The sequence below is a fragment of the Myotis daubentonii genome, chromosome 13 (genome assembly GCF_963259705.1).
Source record: "Myotis daubentonii chromosome 13, mMyoDau2.1, whole genome shotgun sequence".
NCBI lineage: Eukaryota > Metazoa > Chordata > Mammalia > Chiroptera > Vespertilionidae > Myotis > Myotis daubentonii.
In genome coordinates, this window is record NC_081852.1 from 10,204,650 (window position 1) to 10,228,649 (window position 24,000).

Consider the following 24,000-nt stretch of genomic DNA (forward strand, 5'->3'; position numbering starts at 1 on the left):
AACCACTGTCTTAAAGGGTCAGAGCAAACACTCATTCATAAACACAAACCCTAAGCTCCAGTAAAGGACCAGCAAAGTACCAGGGACATACATGGAGGAACTGAATCATCTGGCTTCAGGGGAGGGCTAGAGCAGCAGCTCTCTCCAGGACAGAAGGGCTGGTAGGCAGCACTGTCCATTGTTGAGCAGCCCCACACACAGCCTGGGAGGTGCAGAGGAAGTGCTGGAAGGCACCATTATTCCACCTGCAGGTGAAGGCAGGCACCAAATCTGCATCTCCATCAACCTAGTTAACACTGGTGATTTGCAGACACTGCCCCACCCAAATCACATACAAGCCTGAACCAACTCCAGCGGCTTTTCCACATGAGCAGCCAGTCTTGCCCCAGGCTGCAGACATTCCTACAATCTCCCCCAAATCCACAAAGCCCAACAAGCAGCAGTTGGCCTCAGCAAGCCCAGGGCCTCTTGCTAAGCAGCCCCGAGTCCGAGTCCGGCACAGACGGCAGCCAAGCATCAGATCATAGCACAGCCGCGCCCAGTACTTCCAAGCCCAGCACAGGCAGCAACCAACCACAAATCACTTTACAGCTCCTACCAGGAGGTCCCTGGCCAGGAAAAGCAGCAGCTGGACTTACCCTGCACCAGAGCCCCACCAAAAGTCCCCAGCTTAGCAAAGCAGGCTGGCAGGGAGCAGAACAGACCATCAAGGAGCAGAGTAGAGCTGCCCAGTCACAGAAGGGCCTGGTCCCAGAGCCACCTGGCCCCAGGGATGCTGCACAGCCCTGGTGTTTTCACAGTTGTGCTTTATCACAATTGAGCTGTTTTGCACTGAATAGTTTCTTTCCTCACGCACCCCAAGTTGGGGAATCCGGAATCCAGTTGGCATTGAATTGGCGCCAAAGACCATCATATGAATAGGTCAAAATTTAAAACAGGGACTTCTGGTTTCAGCCAAATGGAATAGCCCCATTTCTCCCAAGTCCTCCCTCCTATAACTAAAAAATCCTGGAAAGACTTGTGACTGCTGAATGGCACATGATTGATTCCTTCATTTCCTCAAAGTCTTGGCTCCAAAAGTTCCTATTTAAAATTGCACTACCATCCCTCAATCCCCTACTCAGCTCTACTTTCTCCATAACACATGTCACCTTATAACACACTATACCACTTCTTTATCAAAATTACGTATTGCTTGTTTCTTCCACTATTTAACATCCAGAGTGATTTTTCTTTAAGCGTCTTTAACAGTTCCTAGAACACAGTGAGGCCTCAAATGTTTGCTAAACTAATGAACTTCAGGAGGCAGATGAAGATGCCGAATGGCATTTATTCGGTTCAGAATATTTTTACAGGTAAAGACGAAATTACGGGTGATATTTACGTTCTTTTCCCCCAGGAGCACATTAACAAAATGTGAAAAACACTTTAATGGGCATTTCTAAAATAAATCTTACCCGTTTTTAATGTAAAAATAATAATAATGTAAATGAACTCTCAAAGAACAGTTAAAAGCAGTCCTCTGGAAGCAGGAACCCAGACACCTCCACGCCGGGCCCGGGAAGCCGGGGGAACAGGGGACGGGCACCGGAAGTGTACACCGGAAGTGTCCGTGGCCCTCCCGCGGCTTTCTGGGACTTGTAGTTCAGAGCCCCTCGCGGGCGGAGACGCCGCTTCCAGGCACTGGATTCACGTGGGAGGTGAGCGGCGGGTGGCGGATGGCAGCTGGCACCGCCCGCAGAGAGGCGGCGGGCCGTGGGGCGCGGGAGGCCCGCGGAGAGGCTGGCTGTTGGGGGAGGGCGCGCGACCCGGGAGGTGCGGTCCGAGGCGCACCAGCGACCGGGCGCTGCGACGCCGCTGCGGCTCCGAGGGCCCTGCTCTCACCCGCGCTCCTGGGGGCTTCGTGGTTGGCCTTTTCTGCCCGGTGACTGGCCTTCTTTCAAGGAGGTTTCAGTGGACACGAGGCAATCGAGCGGGGCTCCCGTGAGGGGCCGAGGTTTCTGTCCCCACAACACTGTCCTCATTAAAGGGTTGCATCTGAGCCCTGCACCCCAAAAAATGAGTCAGGTTGAGGAAGGTGTCGCAGGCATCCAGAATAAATCACGATAGACGATACCTCCAACCCGAGAGCCCCTACTGCTCCAACTAGAACTTGAGGGCGGAAAGTGGACACATCCTGGAGCTGCTAGGGGCAGCAGGATGTACCTGGGGAGAAGGGGGGAGGTGGGCGCTTGGTCTGATGACCCAAAGCTCAGCGGAGAGAGTGAGGGGGACTGCGCAGGGAGACAGGACAGGCGCCTCGAGAGGGTTTCCTGCAGGAGCAGGAGCTGGGGGACTTGATTTTCATGGATGTTTCTCTTTTGCTAGCTCCGGCTTCCCAGGACTGTGCTGCGAGGAGGGCATGACCAAGTTCCAGGTGAGTTGGGGTTTCTCCTCTGAAAATGCTGTCTCCCTGAGAATGCAAGTAACCTTTCTTTCCTGGGACTCAGGAAGGACATCAGCATTAATGGACATCAGATGTCAGGTCCTGGCTTTGTTCTGTGTGTCATTTTTCCCTTTATTGTCGGACTCCAGTGTGAGACATACGGTATTTTATAGATATGGGTGTAGCAACACTGATATCCTAAGGCAGTGGTCAGCAAACTCATCAGCCAACAGAGCCAAATATCAACAGTATGACGATTGAAATTTCTTTTGAGAGCCAAAATTTTTTAAACTTAAACTATATAGGTAGGTACATTGTTATTAACTTGATTAGGGTACTCCTAAGCTGGCCTTTGCTAAAAACGTCCTCAATCTGATTGAGGTATGTTCGCTGAGGTCGACCCCTTCCAACTCTCCCATCCACACTCGTCTTGTATACTTGTTTCGTCTATCTCCTTTCGTTCATCCTCTCTATATGTCCAAACCATCTCAACATACCTAACCACTGCAGGTGAGGCTGCTGACTGACTGGCTCACTCAACTTGTGCATGAATCTCGCGCGCCTCCCGGGTGCTGCGTCTCCTGTCGCCTGACCGACCAACCGACTGACCGACCAACACCCCCCACTTCTTCTAATGCCACTTCTTCAAAATAGACTCGCCCAGGCCGAAAACCGACTTCTGCACATGGGCCACGAAGTTTCAATCGCACTGTACTGAGCCACACTCAAGGGGCCAAAGAGCCGCATGTGGCTCGCAAGCGGCTGTTTGCCGACCACTGTCCTAAGGGATCCAGCCATCAGTTGCCGCACAGGTCTCTGCTGCCTTTAAATTACACACCAGTTTTCACTGAGCTGCCCTCTTCCTGATCTTGGCTCCATCCCCAGAGCACTGGGCTCAGCTCTTTTATTGAAAGACTCCACACAGCATCTTTGCTTGGTTGTCTCTGTTAAAGCCTGCCTTTTCCTGTAGACACTTCATTCATATTGAAAGTCATTCAGAGCTATTACATGGTCAGTTCTTTGCTAAGTGGTCGCAGGAAAACCCACTCACTCCCAGAAATGCTCATCAACCAGGCTGTGTATTAGAATTATTTGTAGTGTTTTTTAAGAGTTAAGGTTCCTAGGTGCCACCACTCCCAGACCTACTAAAAAGAGAAATTTCACTTTTTTTTGTCTCCTCGATCTTTTGTGCATCCATTAATTTGTTGCATTTATTGTCAGATATTTCTCCACTTGCTCGATGTGAGCTTCTCTAAGACAGGTAAAAGGGCCATCTTTTATGCTCCGATTGCTTACCAACATATCTACATGTTTAAGTGGTACAATAAATTGTTAAATTACCAATTAGCACTTTTTTTAAAAAATCGACTTTTCATTTGTCTCCATAAAACCATTTCTAGAAAGTTACCTCAAGATTGGCACTTAGAATCGTAGAATGCTTTCGATGGAAGGGTCAGCCAGCCCCTCTCTGCCTTGGTGCCATCACTTAACCAAGGAGACCTCTGATTCTGAGGGAGCCGGGAGGAAGCGCCCGGTCCTTGTGGCAGAGAGCAGCAGAGCAGGAGGGAAGCCCCATGTTTTCTAACTCCAGGTCGTTTCTTCGCTTTAACTGAACAGGTCATGACACCAGAAACTATGTGAACAAAATATCAGGCTGAATTTTAAGGAAAAATTAATTGGTTCTTAAACAAGACCATCTTTTTGCTTAGTGAACACAATCCTCACATACATAGGAAGTGACCGTGAACTCCTATAACAATTGGTTTGGCCCGGCTGGTGTGGTTCAGTGGTTGAGCATCGAGCTATGAACCAGGAGGCCGGGATTTGATTCCCGGTCAGGTCACATGCCTGGGTTGCAGGCTCGATCCCCAGTGTGGGGCCTGCAGGAGGCAGCTGGTCAAGTATTATCTCTCATCATTGATTTCTATCTCTCTGAATCTCTCTCCCTTCATCTCTGAAATTAATAAAAAATATATATATATTTTAATTGGTTTGTTTAAAGGACAGTAAATAGCCTCAAGGTACTGAGAGCATGCCATCGCTGTGCCTTGTAAAGTGATTGAGGACTTCACGGGAGCTTAGCATGAGTACGAAGACCCAGTGTGTCTTTATTTTCCTTCCTTCTCTTTTACCTGTTTCCAAGTGAAGATTATTTTTTCACTGCTGATGAAATTGTGGATTGCTAATGTAATAAATTTTGAGGTTCTGGTGTATATTAATAACTGAATTTAAAGAAGGGACTTCATCCCACCAATACTTGCGGAATGTTTTTATTTACCAGGCATTGTCCTGAGTCTGCTGAGAGGCAGCAGTTGCCATTTAACCATCCCTTCCTCTGTGACTTGGGTACATCACTTCACCATTATAAACCTTAGTTTTCTCATCTGAAAATGAGAGTGTTGAATTTGATGCGCTCGCGGTTTACTTGTAGCATTTGATTATTCTTTTAAATTGAATATAAATTTATAAATACCATTTAGATTCTGAGCTCGTTGTGCTAGTTGTTGAGAATTTAAAGATTAGTTGAGAATGGCTCCTATCCTTTAAAATCTTATAGCCAATTTGGGAGACAGTCTTAATAGCTATAGTAGATGTATATGAAAGATGCTATGAGATGCTGGAGGAGGACACACCTAACTCATCCTCATGCTTCAGAAAGGAGGTTGTTGATTGTCCTGAAACTGAAAGTAATTCCGAAATGGATGAGAGAAATAGAAGTCAGAGCAGAAGCAAGGTGTAAAGGGCTAGTCTAGACTAGAGTATGACGTTTAGATGACTACAGGTAATCCAGTGTGACTACAGCTCCTGGCCACCTCCTGCATTACTGTTTTCTGCCCCCTCCAAAGTAAATTGTTGGACCCAGTTAGGATGGGTAAAAAGCCATTTGATGTGTGTAGTTTGGGGGAGTTCAGCATTTTTGGCGGGCGGTGGGGTGGTGGGAGGGACAGAAAACTACTAGTCCTGTGACTTTCCACCTTGGTTGGCCCTCAGGATACTGAGTCCACTTTCCCAGAGTAAGCACGAGGTCCACCTGGGTGACCCATGCACTCCACTGATACCGGGGAGACTGTTCATTATTCAGGGTCTTTTAGTTCCAACTTTGTCTTCTTTAGCAGGACCACTATTTTCTTCCTCTGATTCCTTTCATTTGGTCCACTGTCATACTATTTCTCATCTTCGAATTTTCAACCTGCTACAAAGTTTATAGTCCATCAACACAACCTTTTCATTCTCAGCACAAAATTCTCTCCACCACTTTGTGGGATTTTTAAAAATTACTAAGTCTATCTAATCTATGAATTGAAACAAGGCAGAACTTGTATTTGAAGACTTGGTAAGGAATTCTTGTGATCTAGGTAAGAAATGAAGGCCTTACCTAGGACAATGGCAGTGGGAATAAAGAATAGGTAACACGTTGGATGGAGATTTAGGAGACAGCACTGACAAGATCTGAAGTTACCTGAATATTGTTGAGGTAGGGAGGGTGTCTTAGACAACCCAGACAACGGGGTGGAAAATGAATCCTATCTAATAATAGAGAAACATGGTAATTAACCGTAACTTTGCTACCCTTCCCATTGGCTAATCAGCAAGATATGTAAATTAACTGCCAACCAAGATGGCGGCTGGCAGCTAGGCAGCTGAAGCGAACAGGAGGCTTGCTTGCTCCAGTGATGGAGGAAGCCAAGGCTCCCCGCCTGCCACTGCCGGCCTCTGAGCTGCAGTCTAAGAAACAATGTTGCAATTATATAAGGTAAATAAACCCCAGAAACCTGCTTTCAGCCATCAGAGCTGGAGCTAGCAGGACTGCAACAGTGTTACAATTATAGAACCCAAACAAACCCAGAGACCTGCTTTCAGCAGCCGAGGTCTCAGAGCTGGAGCCAAGCCTCAGAGCTAAAGCCAGCTCTCAGCTCCAGTGATAGCCATAGAAGGTAAATAAATCCCAGAATAAAAAAAAAAAAGAAAGAAAAAAGGGAGAGGTTGGGAGTTTCAGTCACCCGCCAGCCTGAAAACGGCCCTCAGCCCCTCACCCAGACTGGCCAGGCATCCCAGTGGGAACCCCACCCTGAAGGGGGTGTGACCAGCTGCAAACAGCCATCATCCCCTCATCCAGGCTCGCCAGGCACCCAAGGGGGACCCTCACCCTGATCCAGGACACCCTTCAGGGCAAACCAGCTGGCCCCCACCTGTACATCAGGCCTCTATCCTATATAGTAAAAGGGTAATATGCAAACTGACCCTAACAGCAGAAGGACTGGGAATGACTGGTCACTATCACACACACTGACCACCAGGGGGCAGACACTCAATGCAGGAGCTGCCCCCTGGTGGTCAGGGCGCTCTCACATAGGAGGAGCTCTGTTCAGCCACAAGCCAGGCTGACGGCTGCCAGTACAGCGGTGGTGGTGGGGCCTCTCCCGCCTCCTCAGCAGCTCTAAGGATGTCTGACTGCAGCTTAGGTCTGCTCCTTGCTGGCAAGTGGGCATCCCCCGAGGGCTGCCGGGCTGCCAGAGGGATGTCTGATTGCCATCTTAGGCCCAATCCCCTGGGGAGCGGGCCTAAGCCAGCAGGTGGTCATCCCCTGAGGGGTCCTAGACTGCAAGAGGGCACAGGCCGGGCTGAGGGACCCCCGTCCCCCCCCCCCCAGTGCACAAATTTTTGTGCACCGGGCCTCTAGTAAAATATAAAAGGGAAAAAGATAACTGATGGACTTGAATCTCAGGAGGGAAGCAAGGATTTGATCTGAAATGCATAGGAAGAAGTTAGCATTGGACAGCAAGAAACCTTTTTCTCTTAAGGTCAAGAAGTCTGATTGAAAAAGTGGCAAATCCAACGGCTTGATATTCACCTGGCCCTGTTGTGAGAAAGGGTACATTTATGTCCCTCTTGGGCAACACCTCCACTTCCATTTCTTCTTTGTCCCACCTTTTGTACAGGGACTTGCAGGCTGCTCTAGCCCTTCCTCAGACACAGTGGAGACCTGTGACCTTCAGGACAAACTGCCATTTGCCTCACTATCACCTTCTCCAGTGGTGACTAGTAGTCAGGTCATTCCTGCAGGGTAGGAGGGAAGGGCTGGTTGTCCTCAATTTCCTGAGGAAGGAGTAGGTGATGCCCCTTCAGCCTCAGTCCTAAGATGTGACTCTTCTGAAGGTTACTGGGCATGTCCCTCGCTCAGAGCTGAGTTGCTCCTTTGGGCTTCACTTGGCTCTCGGTTGTTTTGTGTCCATTCTGTCCTCTGCTTTTCAGCATGTGGCCTGTAGACTGCTGGCAGCCCACAGTTGGTTACCAGTATACAAAGATATAAGTGTTGCCGGTGGAAACGGGATTCTTTCACAGAGTCGCAAGAAATGCATTTTGGGGACCCATGCACAGGAGGACTTGAGCGTAGTGTCAGATTTATTGGAGTGAAACAAAGGACTGTCCCCAGGTGGCTCAGGTCCACCTCCCTGTAAAAGAAGTGCCCACCAGGAGGGCTCAGGACCCAGAACTGCAGTGCCGTCACCCTGGGCTCCAAGTAGTCCAGCGCAGTCTTTGTTCCCGGCTGCACTTGCCTGTGTCTCATTTCCCCATCTGCACATCTGCCGCCAGTGCTCAATGGTGCCAGGCCACGACCCAGTGCTGAGTTCCAGCTCACCCGCAGCTGCTAATAGGAGAGAGAGTGCTCCAATGCACAAACAATGAACTGCTGGCCTTTGTTAAGCTTCCCCCTTGGGTTTGGAAGAGAATAGGCTTTCTTTCAAACTAAACAATCACCTTCCTAATTCTTCACGGGCTTGTGCTGGACCCACCCCTAAACCAATCCCTTTCCTGGATCTTCTGGGGTTCCACACCCTTATTCTGTCTGATCCTTTTCCCAGACTAGACACCTCCCCTTTATCTTTGCCATTTTGGCTTCTACTGCACATGCCTCAGCAGAGGAATTTCCCCTTTACTATTTCTCCCTGCCCCTAGTAATCTGGGGGAGCCCCTGACTGGTCCCTGGGGAGATTGGAGGGCCAGTCCTTCCTCCCTACTCAGGGGGAGGAAGGGATGTTAATCCCCTTGGGGAGGCGGAGGTGATACAGCTATCATCCCCTGGAGTGTCTGGAACCTGTAGCTTCCTAGTCGATCAGACTCAGCCAGTTTAGCTCCCTTCTCTTTTGTCAATAATTAACCAGCTGCCTACCCTAACATAAGGAAAGAGATTGAGTGTTTGAAACCTTTATATCTGTTAAATCTAATACTTTTAAAAATTGGTGTTGGTATTTTATATCTTTTTTATTGTATTTTACAAACTATCAGTCTGTGACACATGAGAAACATACCAGAGGCAGTTTGAAAATGTCCATTGAAGAAACCCTGAGGAGCCAGATTCACTGTAAAGTCAACTCCTCAGGTGCCAGGCCTTCAAGACACAGCTATGAACAAATCAGACAGCCTCACTGTTCTTAGGGAACTTACATCTTAATGGGGAGAGAGAGACAATAAATAATAAAACAAATGAGTAAGAAAATGAGATAAGGCATAAGAATACAGGGAGAAGTGATAGTTTGGGGGCATATCTGGTATTTTTGATATAGACATCTTTGCCACAAGCATTTTCATGCCTAAGTAATTAGCAATTAGTAATGGCAATTTTTCCATTAAAATAAAAATCACAAAAAAATAAAAGTGGCACTAAAAAGGGCATAAAACTTAAAAGATGTATTTGAAATGCAAAATATTCAAATACATTTTAAAATATGTGTAGGTTCATGGGAATACTGCTCAAATAACTAATTTTATTTTGTGGATTGTATCTTAGCATTGTTTTTATGCTGTGAGAAATGTGGGTTTAACTCTGAGCCCTCAACAAGGCAGTTGTAATGTCTTTAAAAAACAAATCATGGAAATTGCTGCCTCCCACAACAAATTCAAAAATACAACTAAAAGACAAAACAGACATCATCCAGAACCACAGGAAGGCTAGCTAAGTGGAAATTCTACAACTAGAAGGAAAGAGAAAACCACACTGAGACTCAGAGGAGGTGCAGAAGTAAAGTGCAGAGGTATGGAGGCGCACCCGGCAAGGGCTGGCAACTGAGGACACGGCTATCTTTTTGAATCCAGAGGGAGTCACAAGCCCCCGACTGCTCTGAACTCCGGTTCCAGGTGAGTCTCTGGGGACCCAGACTCATACGGGGAGAAACTAGACTGTCTGGCAGTGGGCAGAACTCGGAACTCGAGGGCGGCTTTCTCTCAAAGGTGCTTGCAGCGATTATCGGGACACTGAGACGTGGGGCCCCTTAGGGCAGGGCTGAGGATCAGCCATAGCTGCTTGCTCCGCCCTGTTGATCCCCCCAGACCCCGCCCCACCCAAGCTGCGGCAGAGGCTTTTGCATATGAATGCCCTGGCCCTTTGCAATCTGAAAATTACCTAACAAACTGCAAATGGGCAGACAGACCCAGAACTTCCAAGAGAAGGCCCAAGGCCCCACAGCAGCTTGCTTTGCTTCACAGCTGGGCCTCATCTGGGCACCTCCAAACCCCCAAACGAGGAAGGGGAATCTGAAGATCTCCTCGTAGCTCCTGCTGGGTAGCCTCAAGCAGAGGCTAAATTAGCACCTCCTTAGATCCAAGAGCCACTGTACCCAGTGGTTAGAGTGGGACCATCCAGATTACAACTCCTCAGATCCATAAGGGACACACTCAGGGGGCAGACTCAGTGAGCACCAAAGCTCCACTGAAGCAAGTCTAGCCTCATAAGGGTGTCTTCAGCACAGAAGTTCTCCCACTGTAGACACAGCTGATTCTCACAGCCAATTGGCCTGGAGGTCAATTCTTCCCAGTGATACCTACAACAATCAAGGCTTAACTACAACAAGACTGTGCACAAAGCCCACAAAGGGGTGCACCAAGAGTGTCCACCTCAGGTAATTGGGGAGGCTGAGCCACTGGGCCCTATAGGACACCTAGCACACAAAGCCACTCTACCAACACAGGGAAGCATAAAAAAATGCAGAGACAAAGAAACAGGTCACAAATGACAGAAATGGAGGAAAGCAAACGACTGGATATAGAGTTCAAAACCACACTTTTAAGGTTTTTCAAGAACTTTCTAGAAACCGCCGATAAATGTAGTGAGACCCTCAAGAAATCTAGTGAGATCCTCAAGATTATGATAAAGGGCCAAGTAGAAATTAAGCATACACTGACTGAAAAAAGGATATTATACAGAGTTCCAACAGCAGACTAGAGGATCGCAAGAATCAAGTCAAAGATTTGAAATACGAAGAAGCAAAAAACACCCAACTGGAAAAGCAAAATGAAAAAAGAATCCAAAAATACAAAGATAACGTAAGGAGCCTCTGGGACAGCTTCAAGCGTACCAACATCAGAATTATAGGGGTGCCAGAAGAAGAGAGAGAGCAAGATATTGAAAACCTACTTGAAGAAATAATGACAGAAAACTTCCCACACCTGGTGAAAGAAATAGACTTACAAGTCCAGGAAGCGCAGAGAACCCCAAACAAAATGAATCCAAAGAGGACCACACCGAGACACATCATAATTAAAATGCCAAGAGCAAAAGACAAAGAGAGAATCTTAAAAGCAGCAAAAGAAAGAAACTCAGTTACCTACAAGGGAATACCCATACTACTGTCAGCGGATTTCTCAACAGAAACTTTGCAGGCCAGAAGGGAGTGGCAAGAAATATTCACCAAGGTTGTGGGTTTGATCCCTGGTCAGGGCACACACAGAAATCAATCAGTGAACTCATAAATAAGTGGAACAACAAATCGATGTTTCTCTCCCTCCCCCTTCTCTCTCTCTCTCTCTAAAAATCAACTTCAAAAAATAAGAAATAAACTGTTGCGCCCAAACATTGTTATCGCGAAGAAATGCTCACTGCTTTAAGAGCACCACCACGTCTATTTGTCACTGTACAGACCATTATGACGACTAGCTCAGATTCACATATAATGCAAAAATGGGAGTAACAGAATTTTGTCAATTAAGAAACGAAATCAAACTGGCAACTTGCTTAAATACATTAAGTCTGCTGAAGTTGTTCATTTGTTGTGGAGAAGTGAAAACAAACAAAAAACAGTTAACCAGTTCTTTTATCTTTTCTACAGCAGTTAATTGGTTTATCAATAGAGAAATGAAATCAAATAAACCAAAAAAATTGAACTGTCAACCAGTTTTGTTTTGTGTGGGGTTTTTTTAATACATTTTTATTGATTTTTTACAGAGAGGAGGGGATAGGGATAGAGAGTTAGAAACATTGATGAGAGAGAAACACCGATCAGCTGCCTCCTGCACACCCCTACTGGGGATCATGCCCACAACCAAGGTACATGCCCTTGACCAGATTCAAACCTAGGACCCTTCAGTCCAAGGGCCCACACTCTATCCACTGAGCCAAACCGGTTAGGGCTGTTTTGTTTGTATAGCAGAATTGCCTTACAGCCAGTGAGTTAGCAGGGATAATGTTTGCAATAAAAATACTTTTGGAAAAGATGCTATGCAAAACTACCTAGAACAGGTGTTTTTTTTTAATTCGTTTGATTTTTTGTGCGACTGTGGATATGGTCAAGGAAATGCTTCTCAGAGGAGATGGCAGTTCAGCTGAGACCTGAATAAGGAACCAGGCATGTGAAAGATGTGGGGAAAAACATTCTGAGCAGAGAGGACAATAGTGCAGATTCCCTAAGTTGGGATGTTTGATGTGGTCTAGGATCAGCCTAGTGCAGCCGTGGGCAAACTACGGCCCGCGGGCCGGATCCGGCCCGTTTGAAATGAATAAAACTAAAAAACAAAAAGACCATACCCTTTTATGTAATGACTAGGGGCCCGGTGCACGAAATTCGTGCACTGGGTGTGTGTGTGGGGGGGGGGGGTGTCCCTCAGCCCAGCCTGCCCCCTCTCACATACTGGGAGCCCTCAGGCGTTGACCCCCATCACCCTCCAATCGCAGGATCGGCCCCTTGCCCAGGCCTGACGCCTCTGACAGAGGCGTCAGGCCTGGGCAGGGGACCCTCATTTCCCCCCATCACTGGTTCTGCCACCAGCCCTGGGCTGATGCCTCCGATTGCTGGCTCTGCCCCTTGCCAAGGCCTGATGCCTCGGCCAGAGGCGTAGACCCCCATCACCCTCTGATCGCCTGATCGGCCCCCTGCCCAGGCCTGACGCCTCTGCCAGAGGTGTCAGGCTTGGACAGGGGACCCCCATCTCCCCCCGATCACTGACTCTGACCCCCGCCCAGGCCTGAGGCCTCTGGCCCAGGAATTATGCCTGGGCAGGGGACCCCCATCTCCCTCTGATCGCTTGCTCCACCCCCCGCCCAAGCCTGACGCCTCTGACCCAGGCTTCAGGCCTGGGCAAGGGGACCATCATATCCCCCCAATCGCCGGCTCCACACCCCACCCAGGCCTGATGCCTCTGGCCCAGGCATCAGGCCTGGGCAGGGGACCCCCAGCCCCCCGCCCAGGCCTGATGCCTCGGCCAGAGGAGTTGACCCTCATCACCCTCCGATCACCAATCACCGGATCGGCCCCTTGACCAGGCCTGAGGCCTCCGGCAGAAGTGTCAGGCCTGGGCAGGGGACCCCCAGCTCCCCGCGGTTGCAGGCTTCGCCCCTGCCCAGGCCTAACGCCTCTGGCCGAGGTGTCCAGCCCGGGCAGCAGGGACCCGCAGCGGCAGCAGCGCCGCGATCTCCCGCTCTGCCCCTGCCCAGGCCTAACGCCTCTGGCCTAGGCGTCTGGCCCGGGCAGCGGGGACCCGCAGTGGCAGCGGGGGGCGCCGCAATCGCGCGGGTTCCGCCCCTGCCCCTGCAGGACACCTCTGGCTGAGGCGTCCGACCCGGGCAGCGGGGACCCGCAGCTGCAGCGGCCCCGCGATCGTGGGCTCCGCTTTAGGCCCAGGCAAGGGACCCCTAGCTCCCGGGACTGCCAGCTTCGACCGTGCCCAGCTCCCATCGCTGGCTCCACCCCTACTTCCTGCTATCACTGGCCAGGGCGGCAAAGGCGCCTGATTCTCCGATCATGGCTGGGGGGCAGGGCAAAGGCAGCCCCAGGGCCGCCTTTGCCCTACCCCCCAGCTCTTAGCTCCCCCCTGGGTTTCCGATCACTGTCAGTGGCAGGGGGCTTCTTCCTGCTTTCCCTTTCGCCTCCCTGCATTGTGCCTACATATGCAAATTAACCGCCATCTTTGTTGGCTGTTAACTGCCATCTTAGTTGGCAGTTAATTTGCATATAGCCCTGATTAGCCAATGAAAAGGGTATCGTCGTACGCCAATTACCATTTTTCTCTTTTATTAGTGTAGATGTTTACTTTGAATTTATATTAGTTCACACAAACACTCCATCCCTGCTTTTGTTCCGGCCCTCAGGTCCAGTTTAAGAACCCATTGTGGCCCTCGAGTCAAAAAGTTTGCCCACCCCTGGCCTAGTGACACACAGGAAGGAGGAGTGACTCTAAGCTGGAGAATTGACAAGACCTCAGTCTGTAAAGCCTGGCAGACCAAAAGGAAGAGTTGATTTTACTCGATGTCCATTGAAAAGTTTTTGGAGGATTTCATGCCTGACATGGTGTATGTTTTAAAAGATCACCCTAGCCCTAGCTAGTTTGGCTCAGTGGAGGAGCGTCAGCATGCAGACTGAGGGTCCCGGGTTCAATTCCAGTCAAGGGCATGTACCTTGGTTGAGGGTGTGATCCCCAGTAGAGGGTGTGCAGGAGGCAACTGATCCGGTAATTCTCTCTCATCATTGATGTTTCTATCTCTCCCTCTCCCTTTGTCTCTGAAGTCAATAAAAATACATTTTTTAAAAAAAAGATCACCCTGTCTACCATGTGGGAAATTCATTTTGAGGGGAGCAAGAGATACATATCAGGAGGTGGAGAGTTAAGGAGAGCTGTGACTCGCAATGCTAATAGTGTAAGATAGAAGTGGGTAGATTCAGGCATGTTTTAGAAGTGGAGTTGATAGGACTTGGTGATTGATAAAATGTGAGGAAGAGAAAAGAATCAAAATGACTTCTAGGAATGTTGCCTTGAGTAATTGATTGGGTCATGTGACATTTACTAAAACGGGCACAACTAGGAAAGAGCAGATTTTGTTTTTTTTCCTTGGTTGAAAAAATGCAGATTTTGGTTTTAGGCAGTTCCACCAACCAGAGTTTAACATTTCTGTTCAGGACTATCTACAAGCTGGTTATGAAAAATACTAGGGGCCCGGTGCACGAAATTCGTGCACTTGGTGTGGGGGGGGGGTGTCCCTCAGCCCAGCCTGCCCCCTCTCACATACTGGGAGCCCTAAGGCGTTGACCCCCATCACCCTCCAATCGCAGGATCGGCCCCTTGCCCAGGCCTGACGCCTCTGACAGAGGCGTCAGGCCTGGGCAGGGGACCCTCATTCCCCCCCATCACTGGTTCTGCCCCCAACTCAGGCCTGATGCCTCTGGCCCAGGCATCAGGCCTGGGCAGGGGACCCCCAAACCCCTCCGATTGCTGGCTCTGCCCCTTGCCAAGGCCTGATGCCTCAGCCAGAGGCGTAGACCCCCATCACCCTCTGATCACCTGATCGGCCCCTTGCCCAGGCCTGACGCCTCCGCTAGAGGTGTCAGGCTTGGACAGGGGACCCCCATCTCCCCCCGATCACTGGCTCTGGCCCCGCCCAGGCCTGAGGCCTCTGGCCCAGGAATCATGCCTGGGCAGGGGACCCCCATCTCCCTCTGATCGCTTGCTCCACCCCCCGCCCAAGCCTGATGCCTCTGACCCAGGCTTCAGGCCTGGGCAAGGGGACCATCATATCCCCCCAATCCCCGGCTCAGCCCCCTGCCCAGGCCTGATGCCTCGGCCAGAGGAGTTGACCCTCATCACCCTCCGATCACCAATCACCGGATCGGCCCCTTGACCAGGCCTGAGGCCTCCGGCAGAGGTGTCAGGCCTGGGCAGGGGACCCCCAGCTCCCCGCAGTTGCAGGCCCCACCCCTGCCCAGGCCTAACGCCTCTGGCCTAGGCATATGGCCCGGGCAGCGGGGACCCGCAGCTGCAGCAGCCCCGCGATCGTGGGCTCCACTTTAGGCCCAGGCAAGGGACCCCTAGCTCCCGGGACTGCCAGCTTCGACCGTGTCCAGCTCCCATCGCTGGCTCCACCCCTACTTCCTGCTATCACTGGCCAGGGTGGAAAAGGCGCCTGATTCTCCGATCATGGCTGGGGGGCAGGGCAAAGGCGGCCCCAGGGCCGCCTTTGCCCTGCCCCCCAGCTCTTAGCTCCCTCCTGGGTTTCCCATCACTGTCAGTGGCAGGGGGCTTCTTCCTGCTTTCCCTTTCGCCTCCCTGCATTGTGCCTACATATGCAAATTAACCGCCATCTTGTTGGCAGTTAACTGCCAATCTTAGTTGGCAGTTAACTGCCAATCTTAGCTGGCAGTTAATTTGCATATAGCCCTGATTAGCCAATGAAAAGGGTATCGTCGTACGCCAATTACCATTTTTCTCTTTTATTAGTGTAGATATGCAAACTCCCAGAACAAACAGAGGAACCAATCAAACCTGCACCCACATGCACAGGAGCCTAAGCCTCCAGCTTTGGGGAGGTGAGGACAGAGGGCTGCAGTCTGTACCCTGGATGTGAATGGGTCCCAGGCAAGGAGATTGGGTTCATAGTTTGTGATCCAGCCAGGTGATGTGTGGGGGTCAGGTGGGTCATAGGAACGTGCCCAGGGGCTGTGGTCCAGGTCCTGGTTGTGTGTAGGATGGACAAGGTCAGGGTCCTTGCTGGGTCCTATTTGTGGGTACGACGAAGACCTGGAGTCCTGGATCACAGATTGGGGTCCAGGTCCCCGGGGCTCAGGCCCCCACTCACTCGTGCGGAACTGCAGCACAGCGCCCTGTGCTCCCCCACCCTCCCTTCCACAAACACACCACTCTTGCCGAAGCAGCTCGCCACCCAGCCATTGCCGCCCCCTTTGGGGCTTGAAGATCTCCAGGCACCACAAGATGAAGCTCGGGTGGCCCAAGCTCACGTCCACTGAGCCATGTGACCAGTTGCAGATGATGGTCGCAAAGCACTTCTTCATCAGGTGCTCGAACTCTCAAGGTGTGCCATGAGGCCCACCCACCTCCTAGGGCCTGCTCATCCAGCAGGAGCTGAGGCCAGGCCGCTGGCCGGCAAGCAAGGAGTGGCAGCCGAGAAGATCAGATGTGGATGGATATTGAGAGGAAGAGGTCTGCTGAGGCTTACTAAGTTTTAAGGGCCTTTTAGATACCCAAGTGTAGATGTTAGGTGGAAAGTTGGAGCCTGGAGTTAAGGAGGAAGGAGATGGAGACAAGTTTTTGCAAATACCTAGAGAGTGTGTTATGGTTGTATGTATATGTGCTATTTTATTTTTTCCAATAATGTTCAAGTACTTGGTTTAGAAGAAGAAAGGACATAGGATTGATAAGACTATGGAAAAATTTGAGATCTTAAGTATACTGTGGCTGAGAGGAAAAGACATAAGGTTAAAGGATGATGATCTTGATAAAGCAGGTGTGATAGAAAAGGAAGAACAGAAAGAATTGGAAGATGTTTTAAAAGTATAGCTATCAAGATATTAATATTTCAGAAGCAGAGTGGTCCAAGTAGTGAAATGGCCCTGATTATGGTAATTGAGTGTGAAAAGAGACTGAGATCATTGGGACTATAGAGATTAAAAATGTCAGGTTAGGCTGTTGGGTAAATTGTTCTCATGTGTGTGGAAGTCGTCAGGATAATAGTAGGAATGGGTGGAAAGGACAACTCAGCAATGACCATGAGATGACAGTGACATGGAAGGATTAAGTAGCTGGATGGCTTGAGCCTGAGTGAGTTGTGGGCAGGAGAGGAAGGGTTTCCAAGGAGGTAGTGAAGTAGATGAGAAAGGAAAGAGTTTCCAACAAAACTTGATTTGGACCCCTCAGATCCCTGAACTGCACGCTTCTATACCCTTCTCACCTTTTCAAGTGCTCCCAACCTCACCTTCCTTCCAGGGCATTTGTGCAGATCGTTGTCAGTAAAGGAGGAGCGCTTACTGTTTTAGAGCCAGTAACATTCGAGGATTTCTCTGTGGACTTCACTGAGGAGGAATGGGGTCCCCTGGACCCTGCTCACAGGAAGTTGCACAGAGCTGAGATGCCGCAGCCCTACAGCCACTTGGTCTCAATGGGTAAGAACATAAACCTGGACACCTGCCCATTGGAGTCTTTGTTTCTTCAATTTTAATAGTGATGGGGCCCCAGGAGTTGTAGTTCAGGAATCAGAGTGTCCTAATTTCTTTTTTACACAAAAGGATGTTTCTGATTATTCTAAGCAGCTAAAGAACTTTACTTGGTAAGAACTGGAGAATTGTAGCTTTACTGAGTCATCTGAGAAATCATACCTGATCCATCCCTGATACGGCAGAATTTGGTACTGATTTGCTTTCTGCACAGTTACCCAACCCCTGTGTATTTCCCAGATATGATCTTCCAGTTGCACAAAGTTGAAGTTAATTACATAATGAAGAACGAACTCCAAAGGAATCAGCAAGGCATCATGGCAAGTTACAAATCCATGAAAGAGGAGTCCCTTTTTATATTTTATTTTTTTAATTAAATCTTTATTGTTGAAAGTATTACATGTCCTCTTTTTCCCCCCATTGACCCCTTCTAGCCTGCCCCCAACCCCACCCCCGACCCTTCACTACCCTATTGTCTGTGTCCATGGGTTATGCATATATGCATACACGTTCTTTGGCTGATCTCTTCCCACCTACCCACCCTCCCCCACCTTCCCTCTGAGATTCCACAGTCTGTTCTATGTTTCTATGTCTCTGGGTCTATTTTGTTCATCAGTTAATATGAGTGAGATCATGTGATACTTACCTTTCTCTGATGGGTTTATTTCACTTAGCATAATACTCTCTAGGTCCCTCCAGGCTGTCTTAAAGGATAAGAGATCCTTCTTTTTTACAGCTGCATAATATTCCATGGTATGGCAGCTTTGTTATCCACTCATCGACTAATGGGCACTTGAGCTACTTCCAGATTTTGGCTATTGTAAATTATGATGCTATGAACTTAGGGGTGCATACATTCTTTCTGATTGGTGTTTTGGGTATTTTAGGATATATACCTAGAAGTGGGATCACTGGGTTAAATGGCAGTTCCATTTTTAATTTTTTGAGGAAACTAAGAGGAGTCCCTTTTTAAATGTTTAAGGAGTTCCCTTTGAAGTTCTCCAGTCTGTGGAGAAAGCTGAGGCTTCAAGGATACTTTCCACAAACTGATCTACCTGTATCTATTCACTTACTTTCCCTTCTAGCTTTTCAGAAAGTTGTGGTCTTTCTCATTCACGCTGACCTTCTTATCTGTACTCTGTCTTCTCCCACGTTTTTCCCGCCTTGGTCTTGCACCATCTTTGCTTGGACTTGATTTTCATTAAAAACCCCACTGCCCTGCAATATCTAGTTCCCTTTGCTTCTTTTCTTACACATCAGAGATTCATCCATCTCCCCTTCTGAATATAAGACAACATCTATCTCGAGATAGATAGGAGTATAGCTGATACAGGTTTTCTCAAAAAGCTTTTGACTGCTTGAAGCAAAGAGCCTGAAACATTTCTGATGAAATAATTCATTTTTAGGTATCTACCCTAAGGAATTAATAACTTCAACTGAAAATTGTGAACAGTCATTATAGAATTATTTAATACAGTGAAATAATTACTCACCAAATATATCAGAGGGGGTTGCTTATACAAATTATAGAGGGTCATATACTGGTAAGAGAAAAACATGTGGCCATTAAAATATATACTGATCAAGACGTCTTAATTTTTATTTAATTTATTGGGACAACATTGGTTAATAAAATTATATAGGTTTCAGGTTTACAGTTCTATAATAGATGATCCATATATTGTATTATGTGTTCACCACTCCCAGTCAAGTCTCCTTCAATCACCATTTATTTCCCCTTTACCCTACTCAGTGTTCCCCAATCCCCTTTTCTTTCTGGTAATCACCATACTGTTTTCTGTCTCTGGGTTTGGGGTAGGAGGAGTTTGCTCACCCCCTTCACCTTTGTCACCCTACTCCTCAATCCCTCCCTTCTGACAGCTGTCAGTCTATTCTCTGTATCTATGGGTCTGTTTCTGTTTGTTAGTTTATTTTGTTCATTAGATTCCACATATAAGTGAAATCATATGGTACTTGTCTTTCTCTGACTGGCTTATTTCACTTAGCATAATGTTCTCTAGGTCCACCCATGCTGTCACAAAGGGTAAGATTTCCTTTTTTTTTTTTAGACCCATAGTATTCCATGGTGTCAATGTACCACAGCTTTTTTATCCACTCATCTGCTGATGGGCACTTGGGCTGTTTCCAGATCTTGGCTATTGTAAATAATGCTGCTATGAAGAGAGGGGTGCAAATAGTCTTTCTGATTGGTGTTTCTGGATTCTTAGGATATATACCCAGAAGTGGTATTTCTGGGTCAAAAGCAGTTCCATTTTTAATTTTTTGAGGAAACTCCATACTGTTTTTCACAGTGGCTGCACCAGTCTGCATTCCCACCAGCAGTGCACTAGGGTTTCCTTTTCTCCGCATCTGCGCCAGCATTTGTTTTCTGTTGATTTATTGATGGCAGCCATTCTGGCAGGTGTGATCTTCTGTTCACTATTTCTTGAATCTGTGCCAGTCTTTATGAAAATTAGTTTCTATTTTTTTTGTCTGCTTACATTTTTTATTGTCCCATTTCCCCACAAAGTCTTTTTTTGTGCACAATACAATATTGGAATCTACATCCTCAGCTGATGCCCAGCCCTCTTTGGTGCATGCAGGCTCTACTAGCAAGGAACAGCTCTTCTAAGTGGGCTTGGAATGGATATCGGAATCCAGATGGTGACTGGTATAGACTCCTTTTTGAGGGTGCCTTTTCAGACAAGTAAGTTATCTAAGGCATCCATTTGATCTCCAGCTCTGAGATATCTCCCTTGTCAGAAACCCCACTGCAGGGGTTACCTTGAGGCTTTGTCCTGGAGTCAGTTGCTTCTTTTTGTACCTTAACCAGCCCTGCCATTGTGCTGGTTCAGCATTACCTCCACTTCTGCTTCTCTTTTCAGTCCTTCTCCACTCCAGCCTTTTCCTTTTGCATTCCCTATCTTATTACATAGTACCCCTAAACCTAGTCACTCAAGCAAGGAACTTGGGGATCATGCTTGGTGCCTCCTTTCCCTTCTAGTTAGTCATCATATGATTTAAAATGTCCCTCTCCCACTCTCTCCATAACTGTCATCCTTAACATTTCTAATTTTGCTACAGCAGTTGTCTCTCTACCTAAAGTCTTGCTCATTTCTGATGAGCAAGTCAATCTTTCATTCCCAATTGAAATCCTTTAATAGCTATAAATCTTTAAAGGTTTTAGCCCTAAATCCTTAGTAGTATACACCAAGCCCTTTGTTCTGGCTCCTGCTTTCCTCTCCAGGGTGCACTTTAGCATTGATATGGTGCTATCATTGTTGATATATTTGCCTTTCTCCCCAGTAGGCTCTAGCTTGTTTATTTTCTTGTATCCCCAGCATCTATTAAAGTGGATTACCAATTCAATGCAAATTTACTTAAAATAAAATGAAGTAAAGTGAACCAAAATGTAATTTGTGGCAAGGATGTGGGATTCATAGCCTTCTGCAGAGTTAGGGGAGTAATACTTTTATTTCTTAAATATATTTTGTTTTCTTTTATTGATTTCAGAGAAGGGAGAGGGAGAGATAGATAGAAACATCAATGATGAGAGAGAAACATTGATAGGCTGCCTCCTGCACACCCCCTACTGAGGATTGAGCCCACAATCCGGTCATGTGCCCTTGACCGGAATCGAACCTGGGACCCTTCAGTCCACAGGCCAGTGCTCTATCCACTGAGCCAAACCAGGTAGGGCAGGGGAGGAATACTTTTATTGGCTATGCATAAAAGTGACAAGATTTATATTTTGTGTACAAAGTCTTTTCTCTGACATTAATCCAAAGTACATGACTATAAGGACAAGACTGAACTATTTCCTAGTTATTAAGGCTTCAAGACTTAAACACTCCACTTCTGAAATCTTGAAATCTATCCATTGTTTGTTTTTATCACTGAATTTTCTTTGTTCCCTAGGAGACTTGAATGAAAATTCTGTGGAGAATCTTCAAGAGAAAGGACTTGGGGATCTTTTACATGAAGAGCTTTTCTGCTGGCTAATTTGGGAAGAGATGGCCAGTACCATAACTGGGAGTAAGGATTACATTGTGAATCTTCAAGGAGAAATGTACAGGAGCCCTGAGCTAGATTTTTCCCTTTGTCAAAAGTGGGGAGAAGCATCTTCTCACATTTCCAGCAACAAGAGCAGTGGGTGGCCCTTCAAGGTGGTGATGTCAACAAGTGTTTAAGTGCCATGGAAAGTGAAGAGTGTTTGTCTTTGAAAGTTCCGAGCCAAGTGGCCACACAGGACTCCTCAGTGACGTTTTGTAAGAATGAGCCCCAGGATCCTCAGGAGAGAAAAAGTCTGTTTGTAACAGAAGAAAGTACTGAGAGAAAAGTATTAGGAGGGAAAAGTCCGCCCATAGACCACTGTTCAGAGACCCTTCATATTAAACTTGTGTCTGATGTAATAGAACTGGTCTCACCATTGTTCAGTGGTGAAGCTATTTGCCAGAAAGGCCAATTGAAAAAATCCTTGGATCCCTTTGACTGTAACTGTAATAACATTTATGGTGGGAAATCACGGGTCGTCAGTCATCAGAGAGCTCCTACAGAGAAGCATCCCTGTAACCATTATGACTCTGGCAAAATACCTAATACCAGCTCAGATAGTCATCCATGTGAGAAAATGCACAATGCAGAGAAACAATACCAATGCAGTTGGTGTGGTAAGGACTTCAGGGAGAGCTCAGAACTACTACTTCATCAGAGAGACCACACAAAAGAAAAGCCCTACAAATGTGAGCATTGTGGGAAGGGTTTCGTGAGGAGCTCAAGTCTCCTCATCCATCGAGCCGTCCACACTGATGAGAAACCTTATAAGTGTGACAAGTGTGGGAAGGGCTTCACAAGGAGTTCAAGTCTGCTTATTCATCATGCCGTTCATACAGGCGAGAAACCTTATAAATGTGACAAGTGTGGGAAGGGCTTTAGTCAGAGCTCCAAATTGCATATCCATCAGCGAGTGCACACTGGTGAGAAGCCCTATGAGTGTGGGGAGTGTGGAATGAGCTTCAGTCAGCGCTCTAACCTGCACATCCACCAGCGAGTCCACACAGGAGAGAGGCCCTACAAATGTGGAGAGTGTGGCAAGGGCTTCAGTCAAAGTTCGAACCTTCACATTCACCGGTGCATACACACAGGGGAGAAGCCTTACCAGTGCTATGAGTGTGGGAAGGGCTTCAGCCAGAGCTCAGATCTCCGCATCCATCTTAGAGTTCACACTGGAGAAAAGCCTTATCACTGCGGCAAGTGTGGGAAGGGGTTTAGCCAGAGCTCCAAACTCCTCATCCACCAGAGAGTACATACTGGAGAAAAGCCCTATGAGTGCAGCAAGTGTGGGAAGGGCTTCAGCCAGAGCTCCAACCTCCACATCCACCAGCGAGTTCACAGGAAAGATCCCTGTTAACAAGCTCTTCAATTACATGCTTGTACTCTAAAGACTTAAATATTTTTAACATCACTCTGACCTCTATATTCTATGAAGAAAGAGGAGTTATTAAGATTTCCCTCACTGAAAATAATTCATTCATTTGAAGTATTTAAGTGCCAAGAACTTTGTTATATTATACAATGAATTCCTTGTTTTAGTTCCTTAGGTGGAGTGAAAACAGCTGTACACTAGCTCAGCCAGTGTTGTTAGAACTATATTAGAGGCCCAGTGCGTGAAATTTGTGCACGTATAGGGTCCCTAGACCTGGCCAGCAATCAGGGCCGATTGGGACCTTCATTCCCTGGCTGATGGCTGCTAGCCAGGGCTTTCCTTCGTTCTGCGCTGCCCCCTGGTGGTCAGCACACATCATAGCGAGCTATTGAACTCCTGGGGGGACACTTTGCATATTAGCCTTTTATATATATATATAGATACCCGCATTTATAACTGCAAGGACATTAATTTATCCAAGTTCAACATGTTTCCCTTTGTTCACAATCTCTGAGAAAACATAACACTGATTTCTCTTCAAATCATGTGTCTTGTGTTTTTCATATTTCTTTCCAGCCTGAGTAGCCCTGAATAAACTATAATTGTATAACATATTGGTTTTAAGCCATGGGGTAGTTGGAGATAAAATCAACATAGAAATTTGTTTTGTTTATTGCAAAAACATACAACAGTCTGTGGCCACACAAGATGGAGAAGAGCTCCTTGTGTAGTACAACCCAGACACATTTTAGAGGATGTTGAGCCCCCCTCCCCACAAAGCAACAGCTCGGTAACTACTGTAGTTGTTTTTTATGGGTATAGCTAGTCTATTGGGTTCTTCCAGATCTCACCACCTCATATGACTCCCCAAACTAGAGCCAGATAGGTTATATACACTATGTTGAAACATTTCAAATGAAGTTGAAACCTACTTAAATGAA

At 47.5% G+C, this 24,000-nt stretch overlaps 1 protein-coding gene across 1 annotated transcript; it reads left to right on the forward strand.

The window, feature by feature from the left end:
* Positions 1 to 1,656: 1,656 nt before the first annotated feature.
* ZNF239 (zinc finger protein 239) lies at positions 1,657 to 24,000 on the forward strand. Its single transcript, XM_059662154.1, is given in 4 exon segments — positions 1,657 to 1,700; positions 2,368 to 2,416; positions 21,553 to 21,783; positions 21,786 to 24,000. Coding segments are annotated over 2 exon segments (1,395 nt in total). The 5' UTR covers positions 1,657 to 1,700; positions 2,368 to 2,416; positions 21,553 to 21,647; the 3' UTR covers positions 23,045 to 24,000.